Genomic DNA, 17534 nt, shown 5'->3' with positions numbered 1-17534 from the left:
AGCTTCTACATTAAGGGATTAGAGGGCTTGGAATATGATATTCTGGAGGTCAAAGGAAATAGAATTATAAGAAGAATCACCTACCTAGCAAAACTGAGCATAATCCTTCAGGGGAAAAAAAATGGATATTCAATGACATAGAGGACTTTCAAGCATTCTTGATGAAAAGACCAGAGCTGAATAGAAAATGTGACTTTCAAATACAAGACTCGAGGAACATGAAGAGGTAAACAGGAAAGAGAAATCATAAGGGACTTATTAAGGTTGAACTATTTACATTCCTGCATGGAAAGATGATATTTGTAACTCATGAGACCTTTGTCAGTATTAGGGTAGTTGGAAGGAAAAAATTATATGTATGTATGTATGTAGATAGATAGATAGATAGATAGATAGATAGATAGATAGATAGATAGATAGATAGAGGGCACAGGGTGAGTTGAAGATGAAGGGGTGATATCTGGAAAATAAAATTAATGGGTGAGAGAGGATTATACTGGGAGAAGGAGAAAGGGAGAGGTAGAATGGGGTATATTATCTCACATAAAACAGACAAGAAAAGGCTTTTACAGTGGAGGGGAAGCAGGGGAAGGTGAGAGGGAATGAGTGAATCTTATTCTCATCAGATTTAGCTCAAGGAGGGAATAACATACCACTCAATTGGGTATGGAAATCTATCTTACCGTACAGGAAAAGAGGCAGGAAGGGACAAGACAGCAGAAGGATGATAGAGAGGAGGGCAGACTGGGAGAAGAGGTAATCAGAAGCAAACACTTCTAAGGAGGGACAGGGTCAAAAGAGAGAATAGAATAAATGGGGGTGGGATAGGATGAAGGGAAATATACTTAGTTTTTCACAACATGACCACTATGTAAGTGTTTTGCATGACTACACATGTATAACTAGTATCAAGTTGCTTGCCTTCTCAATGAAGGTGGGCAGGGAGGGAAGAAGGGAGAAAATTTGGAACCCAAAGTTTTAAAAACAAATGTTAAAAACTGTTTTCACATGCAACTGGGAAATAAGATATACAGGCAATGGGATATAGAAATCTATCCTGCCCTACGGGAAAATTGAAGGGGAAGGGGTTAAAGAAGCGGGAGAGAGATAGAAGGGAGCGCAGATTAAGGGAAGAGGTATTCAGAATGCATGCCGTCTTGGGTTGGGGGGAGGGGCGAGATTGGTAGAAAATTTGGAACTCAAAATCTTGTGGAAGTGAATGCTGAAAACTAAAAATAAATATTTAAATAAATTTTTTAAAAGAACCATTTCATTTTTTTCTTTATATATTCTGTGACCAGCACATTATCTACAAAATGGACACTTAATATACAATTCTTGGATGGCTGACTAGATGGATTGTTAGATCAAAGGGTATGAAGAATTTAGTGATTTGTGTAATTCCAAACTGACTACCAGAATCACCGGACCAATTCACAGCTCCATCTTCAGTGTATTATTGTTTCTGTCTTACCCCTGATGTTTACTGCTTCTTTTTCTTTACTATTTTTTTAATCCATTTGATGAGTATAAGGTGAAACTTAAAATTATTTTAATTTGCATTTCTCTTATTAGTGATTTGCATGGAGTTGTTAAATCATTTGTTTTTGTTTTTTTTTTCCTTTTAAAATCTGTCAGTTCTTAGGGTGTCCATCACTTGAGAAATAGATAAACACATCATATATATGAATGTAATGGAATATTATCATGCCATTAAGAAATAATGAAAGGGATGGACTCAGAGAAGTATAGGAAGCTTTGTATGAACTGATACAGAATGAAGTGAGTAGAACTCAGAGAACAATTCATATAATAATAGCTAGCATTTATATAGTGCCTTAAGGCATGTAAAGTGCTTTATATGTTATATAATTTTGGTCCTTATAATCACTCTGTGAGACAGATGCTTTTATTATCCTCATTTTACAGACCAGGAAATGGAGGACGACTTTAAATTAAGTGACTTTTCCAGGTTCGCATAAATCCACTAAATGCCATCATCTTCAGTAACTCATCTTTCAACAAGATTGAATCAACTTTGAAATTCATTCCTCCTCAGTCATACCCCCTGGGCCTGGGATCCCTCTCTCCCTCTCATTGGAGAGAGTGGAGGGTAGGTATCAGAGAATTCCTCCCAGATGCTCCATTTAAGGAAGAGGCCTAGTACAGCCACTTCAACATCTCCTACCCTAATGCAGGTCTTCATTATACCCCCAAGCTGGGAACTTTCCCCTCTCTGTGCCTCACCCCTACCAGCTATTAAGCTTCTTTTTATGTATTGTCTTCTCCCATTAGATTGAGGCAAAATATATCCCGTACCCTTAAAGAGCTCACAATCTAATGGGGGAGACAATATATATACAGCTTTATACAAATAGGCTAACAGGACAAATAGCAAATTATCAATAGAGGAAAGGCACTAGAATTAAGAGGATTTAGGAAAGTATTCCTAAGGAGGTAGGATTTTAACTAGGATTTGAAGGAAACCAAGAGAAGGCAAAAATGAAAAGGGAGAGAAACTGGACTCAGCCACTATCAGCCAATTAGGAAAGCTCCACTGGTTCAGAAGTGAGGGCCCTCCTTTGCACAATGTGACTTCTTATGTCACCACTCAATGAAACTGTTCTCTCCAAGGTTACAAATGGTCTCTTAAAACATAAGTCCACTGGCCTTGGCTCATTCCTCATCTTACCTGACAGTCCCTGACACTATTAACCACATCCTTCTCCTATATACAATCTCCTCCATTAGCTTCCTTTGACCCTTATCTCTGTGGGGTCTCCCATCTTTCTAACGACTTCTTAGTTTCTTCTACTAGATTATCATTCATATAGTGTTCATTAATGACAGATCCTCCAACATTCTGTTCTGGGTCTTTTTCTCTTCTCTCTCTAATATTCTCAGTGATCTCATAAGCTCCCTTAAGTTCAATTATCATATCTATACAGCTGACTCCTAATCACTTTTCCTGAATGTTCCTCCCAAATATCCCATTAGCATCTTATATCTAACATACCAAATATCGAACTCATTCTTTCCATCCAAAACCAACATTCCTACAACTTCCCTATTTTTACAGGAGTGACAAAATTATTCTTCCAGAACCCCAGGCCTATAAGCTCAGTCATCACTGAAACTCCCCACTACCTTATTTCCCTCATATTCAATTATCTGCCAAGTCTTGTCCATTTTACCTCCACATCTGTCACAGTTTTCCAAACCCACCACTGTTCTCCATTTCCCCATTTCTTTGGATACTGCCTTCATTCTTCCAGTATTCAGGTTCATAAATACTCAATTTCTTACTCTCAAGACAACTCACCTATGCAATCTGTTGACAGATCTTGTCATTTCTATCTTCACAACATTTTGTAAACACATCCCCTTCTCTCTATTCACACAGCCACCATCTTAAATCAGGCCTTTATTACTTGTCACTGGACCGTTACAACAGCATCTTATTTGGTTTCCCTAATTCAATCTTCTCCCTATTCTAGTCTATCCTACATACTGTTGTCAGAGTGATTTTCCTTACATACAATTCTACTGGTTCCCTAATTGCCCTTAGAATAAAATACAAGGGGTCTCAAAAGGCTTAGTGTACTTTTAAGCTTTAATAACGTCAGAGGTATAAATGCAAGCTTTAAAAAACAGTTTTTAAGCTTAATTATTTAAATTTCTCTTTTAGTTTTGTAAATTTCAAATAATAAAGTTGATAAATTTTTTTCTCAGTTCCTCTTAAGATCAGGGTCTTAAATCTAGGATTACAAATTCAATCCTATCAGTGACTGAGAAGAAGCTAATAAAAGTTTTTACAAAGTTCTAAAATTGACTAGGGTGACGGATAAATAGCATAAGGTGGTGGTCATGTTAAATTTCAATAATAAATATATCACTATCTTAAAATTTAAATAATTAACCTTTCATAAGTTTTTATAAGTTTGTATAAGTTTAAAACTATGCTAAACCTTTAGGATACCTTGAATAAACTCTTCTATTTAGCTTTTTAAGCTTTTCACAACCCGTCCCCAACCTATCTTTCTAGTTTCATCGGACATTCCTCCCCACTCAACCCCAACACTGTGGTCTAGTCAATCTGGCCTTGTCTCTATTTCTAACACATGACACTTTACCTTTCCCTCTGTGCCTTTGTGCTGGCCATCCTCCAAGCAAGGAATGCACTCCCTTCTTACCTCCATTTAATAGAATCCCTCTCTTCCATCAAGACACAGCTCAAGCACCATCATCTAACATAAAGCTCTTCCTGATCCTTCTCAATAGTAATCCTCCCTCCCTCTCTAACTAGACTGCATTTAACTACTTTGTTTTTACTCTCTTTAAATGTATCCTATACATACTCAGATACATATTTCTTGTCTCTCATGCTTGAACAGAAGCTCCTTCAAAACAGAAATTGTTTTCTTCTTTGAATTTGTATTCCCAGAACCTAGCAAAGTACTTGGCATATAGTAGTCATTTAATAATTGTTTGTTGCTTGATTAATCTTTCCCCTCTTTCCACTCACATAGCCACTACCCCACTTCTGATCCTCATCAGCTCTAGAGCTCTAGCTCAGAATACTCTTAATAGCTTTCTAATTAATATCACTGTTTCCAGCCCCAATTTAGCCTATGTACAGCCATCCAATAATGTTACAAAGAAAAAGACTCCCATCAATACCATACTCAAAAACCTTCAGCAGCTTCTTATTGTTTCTAGGATAAAAGACACACCACTCAATCTGGTACTTCAATTGCTCTACAATCTGGCTTTCACTTACCTTTTGAGGCTTATTTTATACTAATCCTTTTCACATACTCTGTGTTCCAGTCAAATCAATCAATCAATAAACATTTATTTAGCACAGGCAGAGGTAAGTCAGGGAGAGGTAGCTACTGCACAGTGGACTGAACTAGACTTGGTGTCAAGAAGGCCTGGGTTCAAGTCCTATCTCTGACACAGAGGCTGTGTTATCTTGGGTAAGTCATTTAACTTCTTGGTACCCAAGGCAACTCTTAATATATGTTGCAGAGTAAATGCCAATCAGCATTAGTAAAAGGAATTTCTTTACCAATAATCCTCATTACCAGTGAAATCACTGGTCTGGACCAAAAAACATAATATAAAATAAAATAAAGTACCAGCCTACATTTTATCACAGGAGACATAGATACAAATAAAAGTATATATAAAATTAATATGAGGTAATTCTTAGGGGCAGCTTAGGTGGTGCCATGCATAGAGCACAGGGTCTGGAGTCAGGAAGATCTAAGTTCAAATTCAGCCTCAGACACTTACTAGCTGTGTGATCCTTGGCAAGTCACTTAATCCCTATTTGCCTCAGTTCCTCATCTATAAAATGTGGACACACTGGAGAAAGAAATGGCAAAACACTCCAGTATCTTTGCCAAGAAAACCCACGGACTTTTGGGATCATATAGAGTCAAACACAATTGAACGGCTGAACAATAAATTCTTAGGGGGAGGCACTATTACCTGGAAGGATTAGGAAAGATCTTTGAAGGTAACTAAATATTTTCAAACATGAAGATCAGGAAGGAGCACAATTCAGGGATAGGTCCAACCCGTGAAAAGGCATAGAAACATGTGTGAGGAATAACAGCAAGAAGGTCTGTTTAGCTGGAACATTTAGTGTATGGAAGTGAATACTGCATCTTAAATCTGAAAAATAGGCTGAAGCTAAATTGTGAAAGGCTTTAAATGCCCAAGAGAGGAGTCTGTTTGATTCTAGAGGTAACAGGGAATTTACTCCCTGAAACAACTGGAGTTTACTAATCAGGAGAACAACAGGGTCATACCTGGGCTTTAGGAAAATTACTTTAGCAGCTGTGAGGAAGATGGATTAGAGAGAGAAGAGGGACCTGAAGCATACAGGACAATTAAAAGGCTATTGCAATAATCTGCCATATTGTTCAACAACCTATCTCTCAAACCTGACATTCCATCTTTGATCTCAGTAAGTATGCACAAGGGGTTGACTCCTTTCTTAGAATGCTCTCCGTCTGGGAATAATAAAGAGACCTAGAATGTTCTACTTCTTTCATAATACCACTAACTTTCTTCAAGGATCCCAATCATTTGCCAGCTCCTATTCAAAAACTTTATTTATTTCCCCATTCTTAGTGTTCCCTCTCCTAAAATTTAATTGTATTTACTGCTACATCCCTTACAAGCCTGAGCAAAAGGGCAGCTTCATATCCCAGTGCCCATCACAAGGCAGGTGCTTTATGAAATACATGTCGTAATTTTTACAGCCAGCGTCTCTGATAAAGACTTCATTTCTAAAATATTTCAAGAACTGAGTCAAATTTATAAGAATCCAAATCATTCCCCAATTGACAGATGGTCAAAGAATATGAACAGGCAATTTTCAGATGAAGAAATTAAAGCTATCTATAGTCATATGAAAAAAATGCTCTAAATAACTATTGATTCAAGAAATGCAAATTAAAACAACTCAGGTACTATCTCACACCTATCAGGCTGGTTAATGTGACAAAAAAGGAAAATGATAAATGTTGGAGAAGATGTGGAATAATTGGAACACTAATGCATTGTTGGTGGAGTTGTGAGCTGATGCAATCATTCTGGAGAGCAAATCTGGAACTATGCCCAAAAGGCTATAAAACTGTGCATATCCTTTGATCTTGGGGAAGGGTGAGGGGAGGGGGAAAAAAAATTTAGAACTCAAAATCTTATAAAAATGAATGTTGAAAACTATTTTTACATGTAATTGGAAAAAATAAAATGCTATTAAGTGGAAAAAAACTGATTTCCATCAGAAAAAAAAAAGAAATATTTGTTGAATTGAAGTGAATTACTCAACAGAGTAATTTAGTCTATAAAGGTGTGCACAGATCTACTTCTTGGCCTCAGTTGATCTCCTATGGGAGAAGGAGAGGGAATAAGCTTTTATTAAGTATCTATTGTGCACCAGGCACTGTGCTAAGCTATTTACAAATATTATTTTCATTCACCTTCACAACCAGGCTGGAAGGAAGGCCCCATTTTACAGCTGAGGTTAAGCTAGAATGACATAGTAAGTGGCTAAGACTGTATTTGAATTCAGGTCTTCCTAACTCCAGGCCCAGGGCTCTATCCCGGGCCACTCAGTTATTATGGTTCTTAAGACACCAAAACTGTTTTGCTTCTTTAGCATAGCTCCTAAGACTCTGTACCTGTTTTGATGTGCTAAAATCTCCATGAGAATTAAGAATACCATTTGTAGTGTTATGGTTCTTCTTCATTCCCAAGTCATATCACATATTCTCTGCCAACATATACCATTTTAAAACAAATAAGTAATGTAGCAGTTACAAAATATTGTGGTACAGTAGGGTGAATACTGGGATGAGAATTAGGAATCTAAGTTTTGCCATGCGACCTTGGGCAAGAAACCTACTTAGACCTCAGATACCTGATATACAAAATTGAGGGGCTGGACAAGATGACCTCATTGGTCCCTTCCAGTTCTAAAATCCTATGATTCTATATGGTTTGAATGTTCACTTACCACATTGTATAGTTTTGATGTTGGGAAGAATCAGTCCACTGCTGACATCAGACTGAGATCCTGCTTCACCTTCTGAGGAAGGGCAGCTACGAATACTAAGCAGCTCAGGCTCACTATCCAAGCCTGAAAGACTCAGACAGCTGTCAGATGCCTATTTTCAAAATCAAAAAAAAAAAATTACTGCCTAGAAAACAGTGAAGAACACAACTTCTATAAACTTTAAATGATTCATGTCTTTTGCACAAAAGCACAAAACATATTCATTTGGCAACACAACCACCATATGTTCTTTTCAAACTAAAGATAACAAGGATCATTAATTCCTTGAGGACAGAGAACATGACTATTCATTAATATTCATTAAGATGGCAAATATTATTGAGTGCCTACTGTGTACAGATCATTATGAACAAGCATTCTAAGTCCCTATAGTACTATTGCCATTAAGCAAGCTTGAAGGTATTCAAATGATTTTCAACTCAATGTATCAATAATTAAGTACCTATATGCCAGGTACTGTACTAAACTGGGGATACAAAGAAAAATTTAAAAACAGTTCTGGCTTTCTTCCTAATGAGGAAGATAATGTATATATATAAATACAAGACATATACATACATAAAAAATAGATGGAAGGTAACCTCAGAAGAAAAGACCCTAAAAGCTGGACACCAGAAAAGACCTCTCACAGAAGGTGACACTTGCCTGATTCTTAAAGGAAGGCAGGGTGGGGAGAGGGGAACAAGATTTATTAAGGACCTATTATGTGCCAGGTACTGAGCTATGCATTTTACAAATGTTATCTCACTTGATCTTTACAACAACCCTGGGAGATTGATGCTACTATGATCCCTGTTTTACAGTTAAGAAAAATGAGGAAGACAGAGGTTAGTTAAGTGACTTAGCTAGGGTCATCCAACTAGGAAGTGTCTGAGGTCAGATTTGAACTCAAATCTTCCTGACTCCAGGCCTAGTGCTCTATCCATTTTGACAAATAGCTGCCTGAATTCTAAAAGGCAGAGTTAAGGAGGGAGAGCAATACAGATGTGGGAGACAGGAAATGCAAAGGCATAAAAATGGAGCATTTTGTGTAGGGAACCAGAGAAGTAATATGTAAGAAGACTAGAAAAGTTGGAAGGGGCCAGGTTGCGAAGAGCTTTAAATGCCAAATAATAATTTATATTTGACCTCAGAGGCAACTAGAGGCTACTGAAATTTATTGAGTGGGAATGGAACATGGTCAGAGCTAAGAATTAGGAAAATCATTTTAGTAACTATGTAGAGGATGGATTAGAAGAGAGGCAATTTGATTTACAAAGTAGAGAATTTCTTTTCCCTTAGTCCAACAGTATCTCTAGAATATACAAAGAAGCCACAGGCAACTAACTTCAGGCAGATCCTGTTAGTAGTTTCTCCTCGGCACCCAACATTCTTCCCCCTAAAAAACAACCCTGTACTTATTTTTAGGCTGTTCTGCATACTGTTTTATGGCAGAATGATCAACACAGATCATGACTGCCAAAAATATTGGGCTGCACAAAATAGTATGTGTCTGTCTGTCTGTCTGTGACAGACACACACACATATGCATATACATACATATACACTCACATATTTAAATATAAATTGTAGATATATTTCTTATTTGTTTTAAATAAATACTTAAACATAAATTTATGATCCTATACAAAAATATTTAAACTAGATGGTCTATGCTGATCTAAATCCTTGGACCCACAGCAACTGTTACTTTCACAAAACCAATAAAATCATTATCATGAATCATCAATTCCATCATACGAATAACGGATCACAACAAATGAGTCTCCTTTTCTAAAGGCTTTACCTGGATTCTCTATAAACATGATCTGGCCTGGTTAAAGACAACAGTTATTTCTTGCAGGTTAATGGTTCAAAATGTTAAGTATGGTTAAGTATCCTACATAATTTATATTTACTGTTTCCACTTTTAGATAGGATATACTTAGATTCTATTTTCTTCAATTCATCATATAGGACAAGCACAAAAGATCAAACACTGCTTTTAAAAAAAAAAACAGGACTAGGTACTCCTGAAAAATGCTTTTCCACCTTTGTCTTTAGCAGTCTTTCCCCCAGCAATCAATTATCCTAGTGTAAGTGACATCAGTTCCTTTGTTCCCTACAGACTACATCATCACATCATCATTCACTGCTTTACTATATCAGAGGGATAAGAGGAGACCAACCACATCTGCAATAGCAGTCACTGACTGTATAATTATTCAACTTAAAACATGCATGTTCTTGTGATCTAGGAGCCAACCTTTGGCTACAGTATAGCTCCCAAAGTAGGCTGCTCTATAGATGATAATGCCCTGGACAGAGATATTGAAACCTTGACACAAAACATGAATTCCATCGGACTTGGTTATTTTCACAAGATAGTCTCCAACACCTTTGAATTCCCCTCTCATTGCCAGACCTCCAAGTATCAGTTGAAAACTACAGACTAACATCCCTAATGAACATGAAGCAAAAAATTACAAATAAAACATTAGCAAAGATGCTACAGTAACATATCAAAAAGATTATACACTATCATTAGGTTGGCTTTATATAAAAAATGCAGGGTTGGTTTAATAATAGGAAAACTATAAAAATAAATGACCATATTATAACAAAAATTTTTAAATAATATGATTACATCAACTGACATAGGAAAAGCTTTTGGCAAAATACATCTACTTCTGCTCAAACACTAAAAATACAAGAATAAACAAATCTTTCCTTCACATGGTAAACAGAATTTATATGATATTAAGAGCAGCCAGCATTATTGGTTGTCTTTTGTTCTCAAAGAGGACCAAAACGACATCACTATGCTAGAGTCAAGTTCAGCGTATCCTAGTGTGGCTGATCAGACCAATAGCTCGGAATGTTCTACCACAGGTTGGGCACAAATAGTCCATCTGAGTATTTAGGATGGATTCTCTAAATCTGATATTAAGAGCAGCCAGCATTATATGTAAAAGAGATATAACAGAGTCTTTTCCAATAAGATCCAAGATAAAGTAAGGATGTCCACTGCCACTACTTTTATTTGATAGTGCTAGAAATGCTAGTTATAGCAACAAGACAAGAAAATGAAACTGAGAGAACAAGCATAGTCAAAAAAGAAACAAAATTATCACTTTTTATAGATGATATAAAGGCTTAAGGAAGCCTAGAAAATCAACTAAAAATAAACTGAAACAAGACTTTCAGTGAAATGGCAAGCTATAAAATAAATCTATATATGTCATAAGTATTTCTACATGTTACCAATGAAACTCAGTAATAAGAGATAAGAAGAAAAATTCCATTTAAAAGAATTATAGTGGATAGAGCACCAGCCCTGAAGTCAGGAGGACCTGAGTTCAAATCTGGCCTTAGACCAAACATTTGACACTTACTAGCTGTGTGACCCTGGGCAAGTCACTTAACCCCAACTGCCTAAAAACAAAACAAAATAGAACAAAAAAAAAAGAATTATAGAATGTATAAAATACTTGGGAATCTACCTACCAGGATATATATAACAACTATAGCAATAAAATTATAAATCCCTGCTTACAAAGATAAAAACAGACAAATAATTAGAGAAACATTAATTGCTCATGGGTAGGTTGAGCCAATATAATAAAAATGATACTGCTATTTAAACTAATTTATTGCTAGACCAATCAAACTGCCAAAGGATTACTTTATAGTGCTGGAAAAAAAAACAATGAAATTCATTTGGAGGATCAAAAATGTCAGGAATCTCAAGAGTAATAATGAAAAAGGTGGAACAGTATCAAATCCCAAACTATTTGGTACTGGCTTAAAAAAATAGAAAGTTCATCACTGGACTGTGTACAAAACAGACTGAGTATACAATATATAGAAGTAAATGAACCCACTAGCTAGTGTTTGATAAATTGAAAGATCCCAGCTACTGGGGTAAGGATTCACTATTTAAGAAAGCAGTCCTGCAGAAATTAGGCTTAGATAAATACATGACATTACATAAACCAAAATAAGTCCTAAATGGATAGATACACAACCCAGATATAAAAAGCCAGATATAGACAAATTAGAACCAGGCAAAATATTACCTTTCAAATCTATGGATAGGGAAAGAGTTCACAAATAAGTGACAGAGTAGATCAAAGATGATAAATTAACAATCTGATTACATAAAATTAATTTTACACAAACAAATCCAATGAAGCTATGATTAGAAAAGAAACAGTTAATTGTTAGGAAAATCTTTGCAGCAAGGCTGTCTGATAAATGTCTCATTTCCAAGGTAGAAAAGGAACTGATTCAAGGCGTAAAAATAAAGAGGCATTCCCCCAAGTCAAAAGATATGATGATGCAATTTTTAAGGAAAGAAGCCTAAATAATCTATAGACATATGAAAAAATGTTCAAATAACTATTAGAAAAATGAAAGTTAAACTAACTCTGAAATTCCACCTATCAGATTGGCAAAGCTGACCACCGCCCTCAAAAAAATGACAAATGCTACAAGAAGGGTTTCGGGAAAATAGGCACATATATGTACTGCTGGTGGAAGTCAGAACCGGTCCAAGCATTCTGGAAAGCAACTTGGACCTATGACCAAAAAGTTACTAACTACAAGCCCCTTGATTAAGTGATACCACTACTAGGCCTATACACCAGAGAGATCACAGAAACAGGAAAAGGTACTGTATGTGCAAAAATATTTAATAGCAGCTCTTTTTTGCAGTGGCAAAGAACTGGAAACTAAGAGGGTATCCATCAACTGGGGGAGGGTTGAACAGATTATGGTATATTAATTAATGGAATAGTACTACTGTAAGCTATGAAGAAAGAGAACAGTTTCAGGATGGATGGATGGACAGACAGACAAGACAGGTAGAAAGTAGAATTTGTTAAATTCTTACTCTAGGCCAGGCACTGTGCTAAGTGCTAGAAACACAAACACAAACAAAAACACAGGCCTAACCATCAAGGAGCTTGTATTCAACCTCTAAGATGGAGCAGAAGAGGTAAGTGGAAAAATAGTCCAACGACTTATGGGCTGAGTGAGACCTGAAGTGAGCATAGCTAGTTAGGATACTTTGTCAAACAGAGGTTCTGGGAAAGAATTCACTAATTGGAGGAAGCAGCCATAGGGGCAGAATTACTGCCAAAATGAGGTCATGGGGCTGAGGTCAAGTGAGTCATAAGATAGCTGGGTATGGAGTGAAATGAAGTGAACATCAACTGAACATACAACTGGGTCCCAATTAGTATGAAAAATGAATCCCCTGAAGTAATCACATTATTCCAAATTTGCACTGCATATTTCCACTGGGCTAGAACCAATTACCATGTTTTACACAATTATAACTTCAAATGGTATGAATTTGAATACATGGGACCTCAAGAAATTAATGATTCACTCTTTTCGGGACTTAACAACTCTGACTGCTGTAATGATCAATTATGATTGCAGAGGGCAGACAACGAAAAATGCTAACCACTTTATAACAGGGAGAAGATACACATTTTTGGACATGGCCAATGTAGCAATTTGTTTTACTTGACCACAATTATGTGTTAGAAGGGTTTTATATTTCTTTTTAATCCCAGGGGTGGAAATAAAAAATAAATTCAATGAAAAAAAGTACAAGGTAAATTCAACATATTGCTTTTAAAGTTGTCCTGCTTGTCTGTGTTTCCTTCAACCTTTTAACTTCTTACTTAGTTAATTAACTAACTAGTTATTTTATGAACTTGAAACTTACTGCAGATTTATTATCATTGGAATATACTGGCTTCCTGCAATATGCCTGCTTGCTCTTCTGAAGGTAACGCTTCCAAAAATTATGTAATACTTCATCCTAACGAGAAAAAAAATAGCTCAATTTATGACAGATATGCTTTTATGTCCACAATACAACAATATCATATTCTTATGTGATACTCTGTTTTGTTTTTCCAAAAAAGTTATTAACAGTACTAGGCACATATTAATTACTCAATAATTATAAGATCATTGATTTACAGCTGGAAGGAAACTATAAAGGTTATTGAGTCCAAATCCTTCATTTTAAAGATGATGAAACTGAGACTCAGAAAGCTAAGTAACTTGCTCAGATCCACACAGCTAATATCTGAGGCAAGATCTGAAGCCAGGTCTAACTAGACTCCAAGTTCAGCACTCTCTCTATACTACAGGATATTATTAATTGATTTTACCTAGAGGTATGTCCCCATGTCAATTATAAATAAAGAAAATACTTTCAGAGTCATCCTGGCTGTAATGAAATGTATTGACCAGGATAGAATGATATTTTGCATTACTGCAAGTCAGAATGAAAATGCACAGCAACTATGCAAAATAATCTTCTACTACACAGTTATTACAGTAGAGAAAAACTATGTTTATGATAACTAAAGGTAATTAGCTCTTCTGTCTAAACTTTTTCTTCTGTTGTGATCCAGTCATTATTATTATATGTAGGGAGGTTTCTAGTAGTTCAAAGATTTAAATAAATGTCCTTTAAAATTTTACTTCCATAAAATGTATTCAAAGAATAGACTACTATCTATCTACTCAACCAAAGTTCAAGACATTTTTTGCTGAAATTTCTCCTTGTTTATCCTTATCAAAGACTGGTTTGTTTTTGGCAAGTACCTCTACAGTTTTCTTTGACCACTTAAGCCCATATGGATCTTTCTTAATTCCTTTTGCAATCACTTTTTAAATACCTAATTATATATCATCTTACTATCATTTCATGTGTACTTGTTCTCTCACTAATACTGTAGACTCCTTGTTGGCCCATAGCACTAAGCAATGCAAGGCATGTAGATTTACTATTAATGACAAATATCTGTTGAGTGAAAGACAACTACAAAGAAATTAATTTAACTACTCTAAATACTAAAAATTAGAGAATATGAAAATTAAGTAAAAGTGAAACTTTTATATATCACTGCTATATATATCACTCCAGGGAAAAAGTATAGTTTAATAGACTACTACAGTAGTCCTAGATCTTTAGTTCCACTCTGAATACTATTGTGCTAGAAACAACAAAATGTAAAGTTATCATATGCATTCTATTGCACTTACCTTTAATTTGGGGCACACTCCTAGGGATAGCAGAGCCTCAGCTTGCTGATAAAGTACATACTGAAAACCTTCACAGACATACCACTCCCAGCCTTTCTCTATATGACAAAGAGCATATTTCAATTAGTTGTACTCTTAACTTAATGGTTAACATTTGACAAAGAAGCAGTTCTACCAATATTACAGTACAATTAAAAACTGTGATTCACTCTTTTCAAATCTATTTCCTTTATACCTCATAATGTAGGTCTTATTCTTTCCACATTACATTTTTTCAAGTCAACATTTGTTTCCTCTCTATCAAGTATATATACAAAACAGTGATTTACCTTTAAAAATCAGTTTTATAATGATCACTTTAACACTGTCGAGAGGAAAATATTTTTCTTAAAAGTGGTCTGTAATTTTTTTGTATTCTAATATGAAATACACCAGAGAAAAGAATTTCATTTTCTGCATAAAACTAAAGTTAATGAAAAATTCATACTTTCTAATGGATGACTGCCATCTAAAAGTTGAATATAAAGCACCCAACCCCTGTTTCTACACTTATCTGCTGAACTAGAAGACAGTGTGAATAATGTCAAGAGCAGATGAATGTGAAGGAATATAAAAGGGAGCCAAGAGTTAAGGATATAGAAGTCTAGTCTTATGAAAACAGTAATCAGATGCTGGGAAAAAGCCAAGGAAAGATGATATCAAATGCAAGTGGCATACTATAGGTGAGTATTACCTCTTTTTATTAGCACTGATACTCTGGATCTTAATTTCACCTTCTCTCCAATGCAGATTGCAACCCTTCTCATAACTTAGTAAATGGTCTTAGAGAATTTCTGAAGCTGAAAAAGTGATCCATCTGTGGCAAACCTGGTAATCAGACTCAGAATTTAACCAGGTTAGTTCTCAGGCAAAAGACTTGGGTCCATCACTTGAAACCCTTCAGTTTGATAAAACTACCACAGATTATGATCCAGTGGCATAACCTTTGAGAATTAAGGGTTATGTCCATAACAGGAATCACGAGAGAAGGTCTTTAGCAGAAAAAACATGTATTCATTAATTTCACAGTGTGGATGATGAAGCTTAAAAACATACCATTAAAAATTCACTAACAGACTAACTGGGGTAAAGGACTACACATAATACATATTTTTAATAAATATTTGCTGAACTGAGTTAATGAACTTTTAAAAAAGCAATGTTATTTATCACACTTAAGTGTGAACACATGGATTCTTAGTTTGACTAATAAAACTGTCATCTGGTAGATGCTCATTAGTTCACCTGCTCAAATGAGCAGATATGAATAACTTAGATTAGTATAGGTGTTTCTTGGATAATAACTGACATTTATAGAACATTTTAAAGTTTGCAAAGTACTTAAAATACATTACTTAATTTAAGCCTCCTAACAACTCTGTGAAATACATTATTTAGGCATTATTATTTCCGTTTTACAAATGAGGAGACTGAAGCTCAGAAAGATTAAGTTACTTGGAACACAAAGCTTAAGTGTCAGATGCAAAATCTGAGCCTAGGTCTTCTTGACTCCCATGTTCAACACTCATGTTATATTACCTTAAGAGTTTGTTCTAAATATTGTATGTATCTCTCTAAAATCTCAGATTTAGAGTATTACTTTGCATTATGAATAATTTATAACATACAAATTAATGAAATTTTAACATAGCCATAATTACTACTCTATTTACATAAAATAAAATACATATACATATATTCTGTTATATCCAAATGCATAGAGATAGCATAGATACTGTTTAATTCTTTCTCTACCCAATGTACGTATCCCCTCTAGAATATTCCTGACAAGTAGTCATCGACTCTCTGACAGAACAATACCAGTAATGGTTAACTCACTAACCTTATGAAGGAGCTCATTTATTTTTCAGACAGCATTGTTTAAAAAAATTCTTTCTTATAGAATACATATCAAAATATTCATAACAGCTCTTTTTGCGGTAACCAAGAACTAGAAATAAAGTGGATGCTGAATGTGGAGAATGAATACACAAACTGGAGTATACAAGTGTAATTACATATTACTGTGCAGTAGTAAGACAGGACAGAAATAAGGAATTCAACAAAAAGTGGAAGGACTTGTAGGAAGTGACACAGTAAAATAAAAACTAGAAGCACAACACACAACAACAACTATAATGACATAAATGAAAAGAAGTAGAGCATTCAACAATAACTACAATGATGTAAATGAACTGAATAACTGAAAAGACAAAACTGTCTCAGAGAACACAATGAAATTTACCTCTCTCTTCTAAGCAAAGAAACCAGGTGATTATAAGGGAATAATGCAAATTACACTGTCAGACACTGTTTTTGTGTTGGCTGTTTTTGCTTAATTTTTTTTGGGTTGATGATATTATGAGGGAAGTATGTGCAGAAATGATTGTGATATAAAAACTAAAGGCAGCACTGGCCCTGGAGTCAGGAAGACCTGAATTCAAATCCAGCCTCAGATACTTACTAGCGTATACCCCTGGGCAAGTCACTTCATGTTTGTCTACCTCAATTTTCTCATTTATAAAATGAAGATAATGGGCAGCTAGGTGGTGCAGTGGATAGAGTACTGGCCCTGGATTTAGGAAGACCTGAGTTCAAATCTGGCCTCAAACACATAACACTTACTAGCTGTTTGACCCTAGGCAAGTCACTTAACCCCATTGCCTAGCCCAAAAAAAAAAAATAAATAAAATGAAGAAAACACTAGCACCTATCTTCTAGGGTTATTGTGAAGATAAAATGAGATATCTGTAAAGCACTTTGCAAACCTTAAAATATTATACAAATTCAATATGATATAGTGGATAGAGAGAGCCTCAGAGCCAGGAAGATCTCAGTTCAATTTCCA

At 35.4% G+C, this 17534-nt stretch overlaps 1 protein-coding gene across 2 annotated transcripts in view; it reads right to left on the bottom strand.

Annotated features, from left to right (window-relative positions):
* TAF1B (TATA-box binding protein associated factor, RNA polymerase I subunit B) overlaps nucleotides 1-17534 on the bottom strand; it is an 88569-nt gene that overhangs the window by 63105 nt on the left and 7930 nt on the right. Inside the window, exons 1-4 of one of the 2 annotated variants that reach the window (XM_078149766.1) lie at nucleotides 15381-15607; nucleotides 14648-14745; nucleotides 13314-13409; nucleotides 7535-7685 (exon numbers count right to left, since the gene is read on the bottom strand). In XM_078149766.1, coding sequence (XP_078005892.1) covers nucleotides 7535-7685; nucleotides 13314-13409; nucleotides 14648-14745; nucleotides 15381-15453 — 418 coding nt within the window. In that variant the 5' untranslated portion in view covers nucleotides 15454-15607. Of the gene's footprint in view, nucleotides 1-7534; nucleotides 7686-13313; nucleotides 13410-14647; nucleotides 14746-15380; nucleotides 15608-17534 lie in introns of those variants that run through there. The other variant, XM_020992676.2, reaches the window with a different exon arrangement.

This window comes from Phascolarctos cinereus, unplaced genomic scaffold (assembly GCF_003287225.1).
Source record: "Phascolarctos cinereus isolate Bilbo 61053 unplaced genomic scaffold, phaCin_HiC Scaffold_2;HRSCAF=192, whole genome shotgun sequence".
NCBI classification, from domain to species: Eukaryota; Metazoa; Chordata; class Mammalia; order Diprotodontia; family Phascolarctidae; genus Phascolarctos; species Phascolarctos cinereus.
The sequence above is the reverse complement of the archived record's forward strand: the minus strand, read 5'-3'. Positions and strand labels throughout refer to the sequence as shown.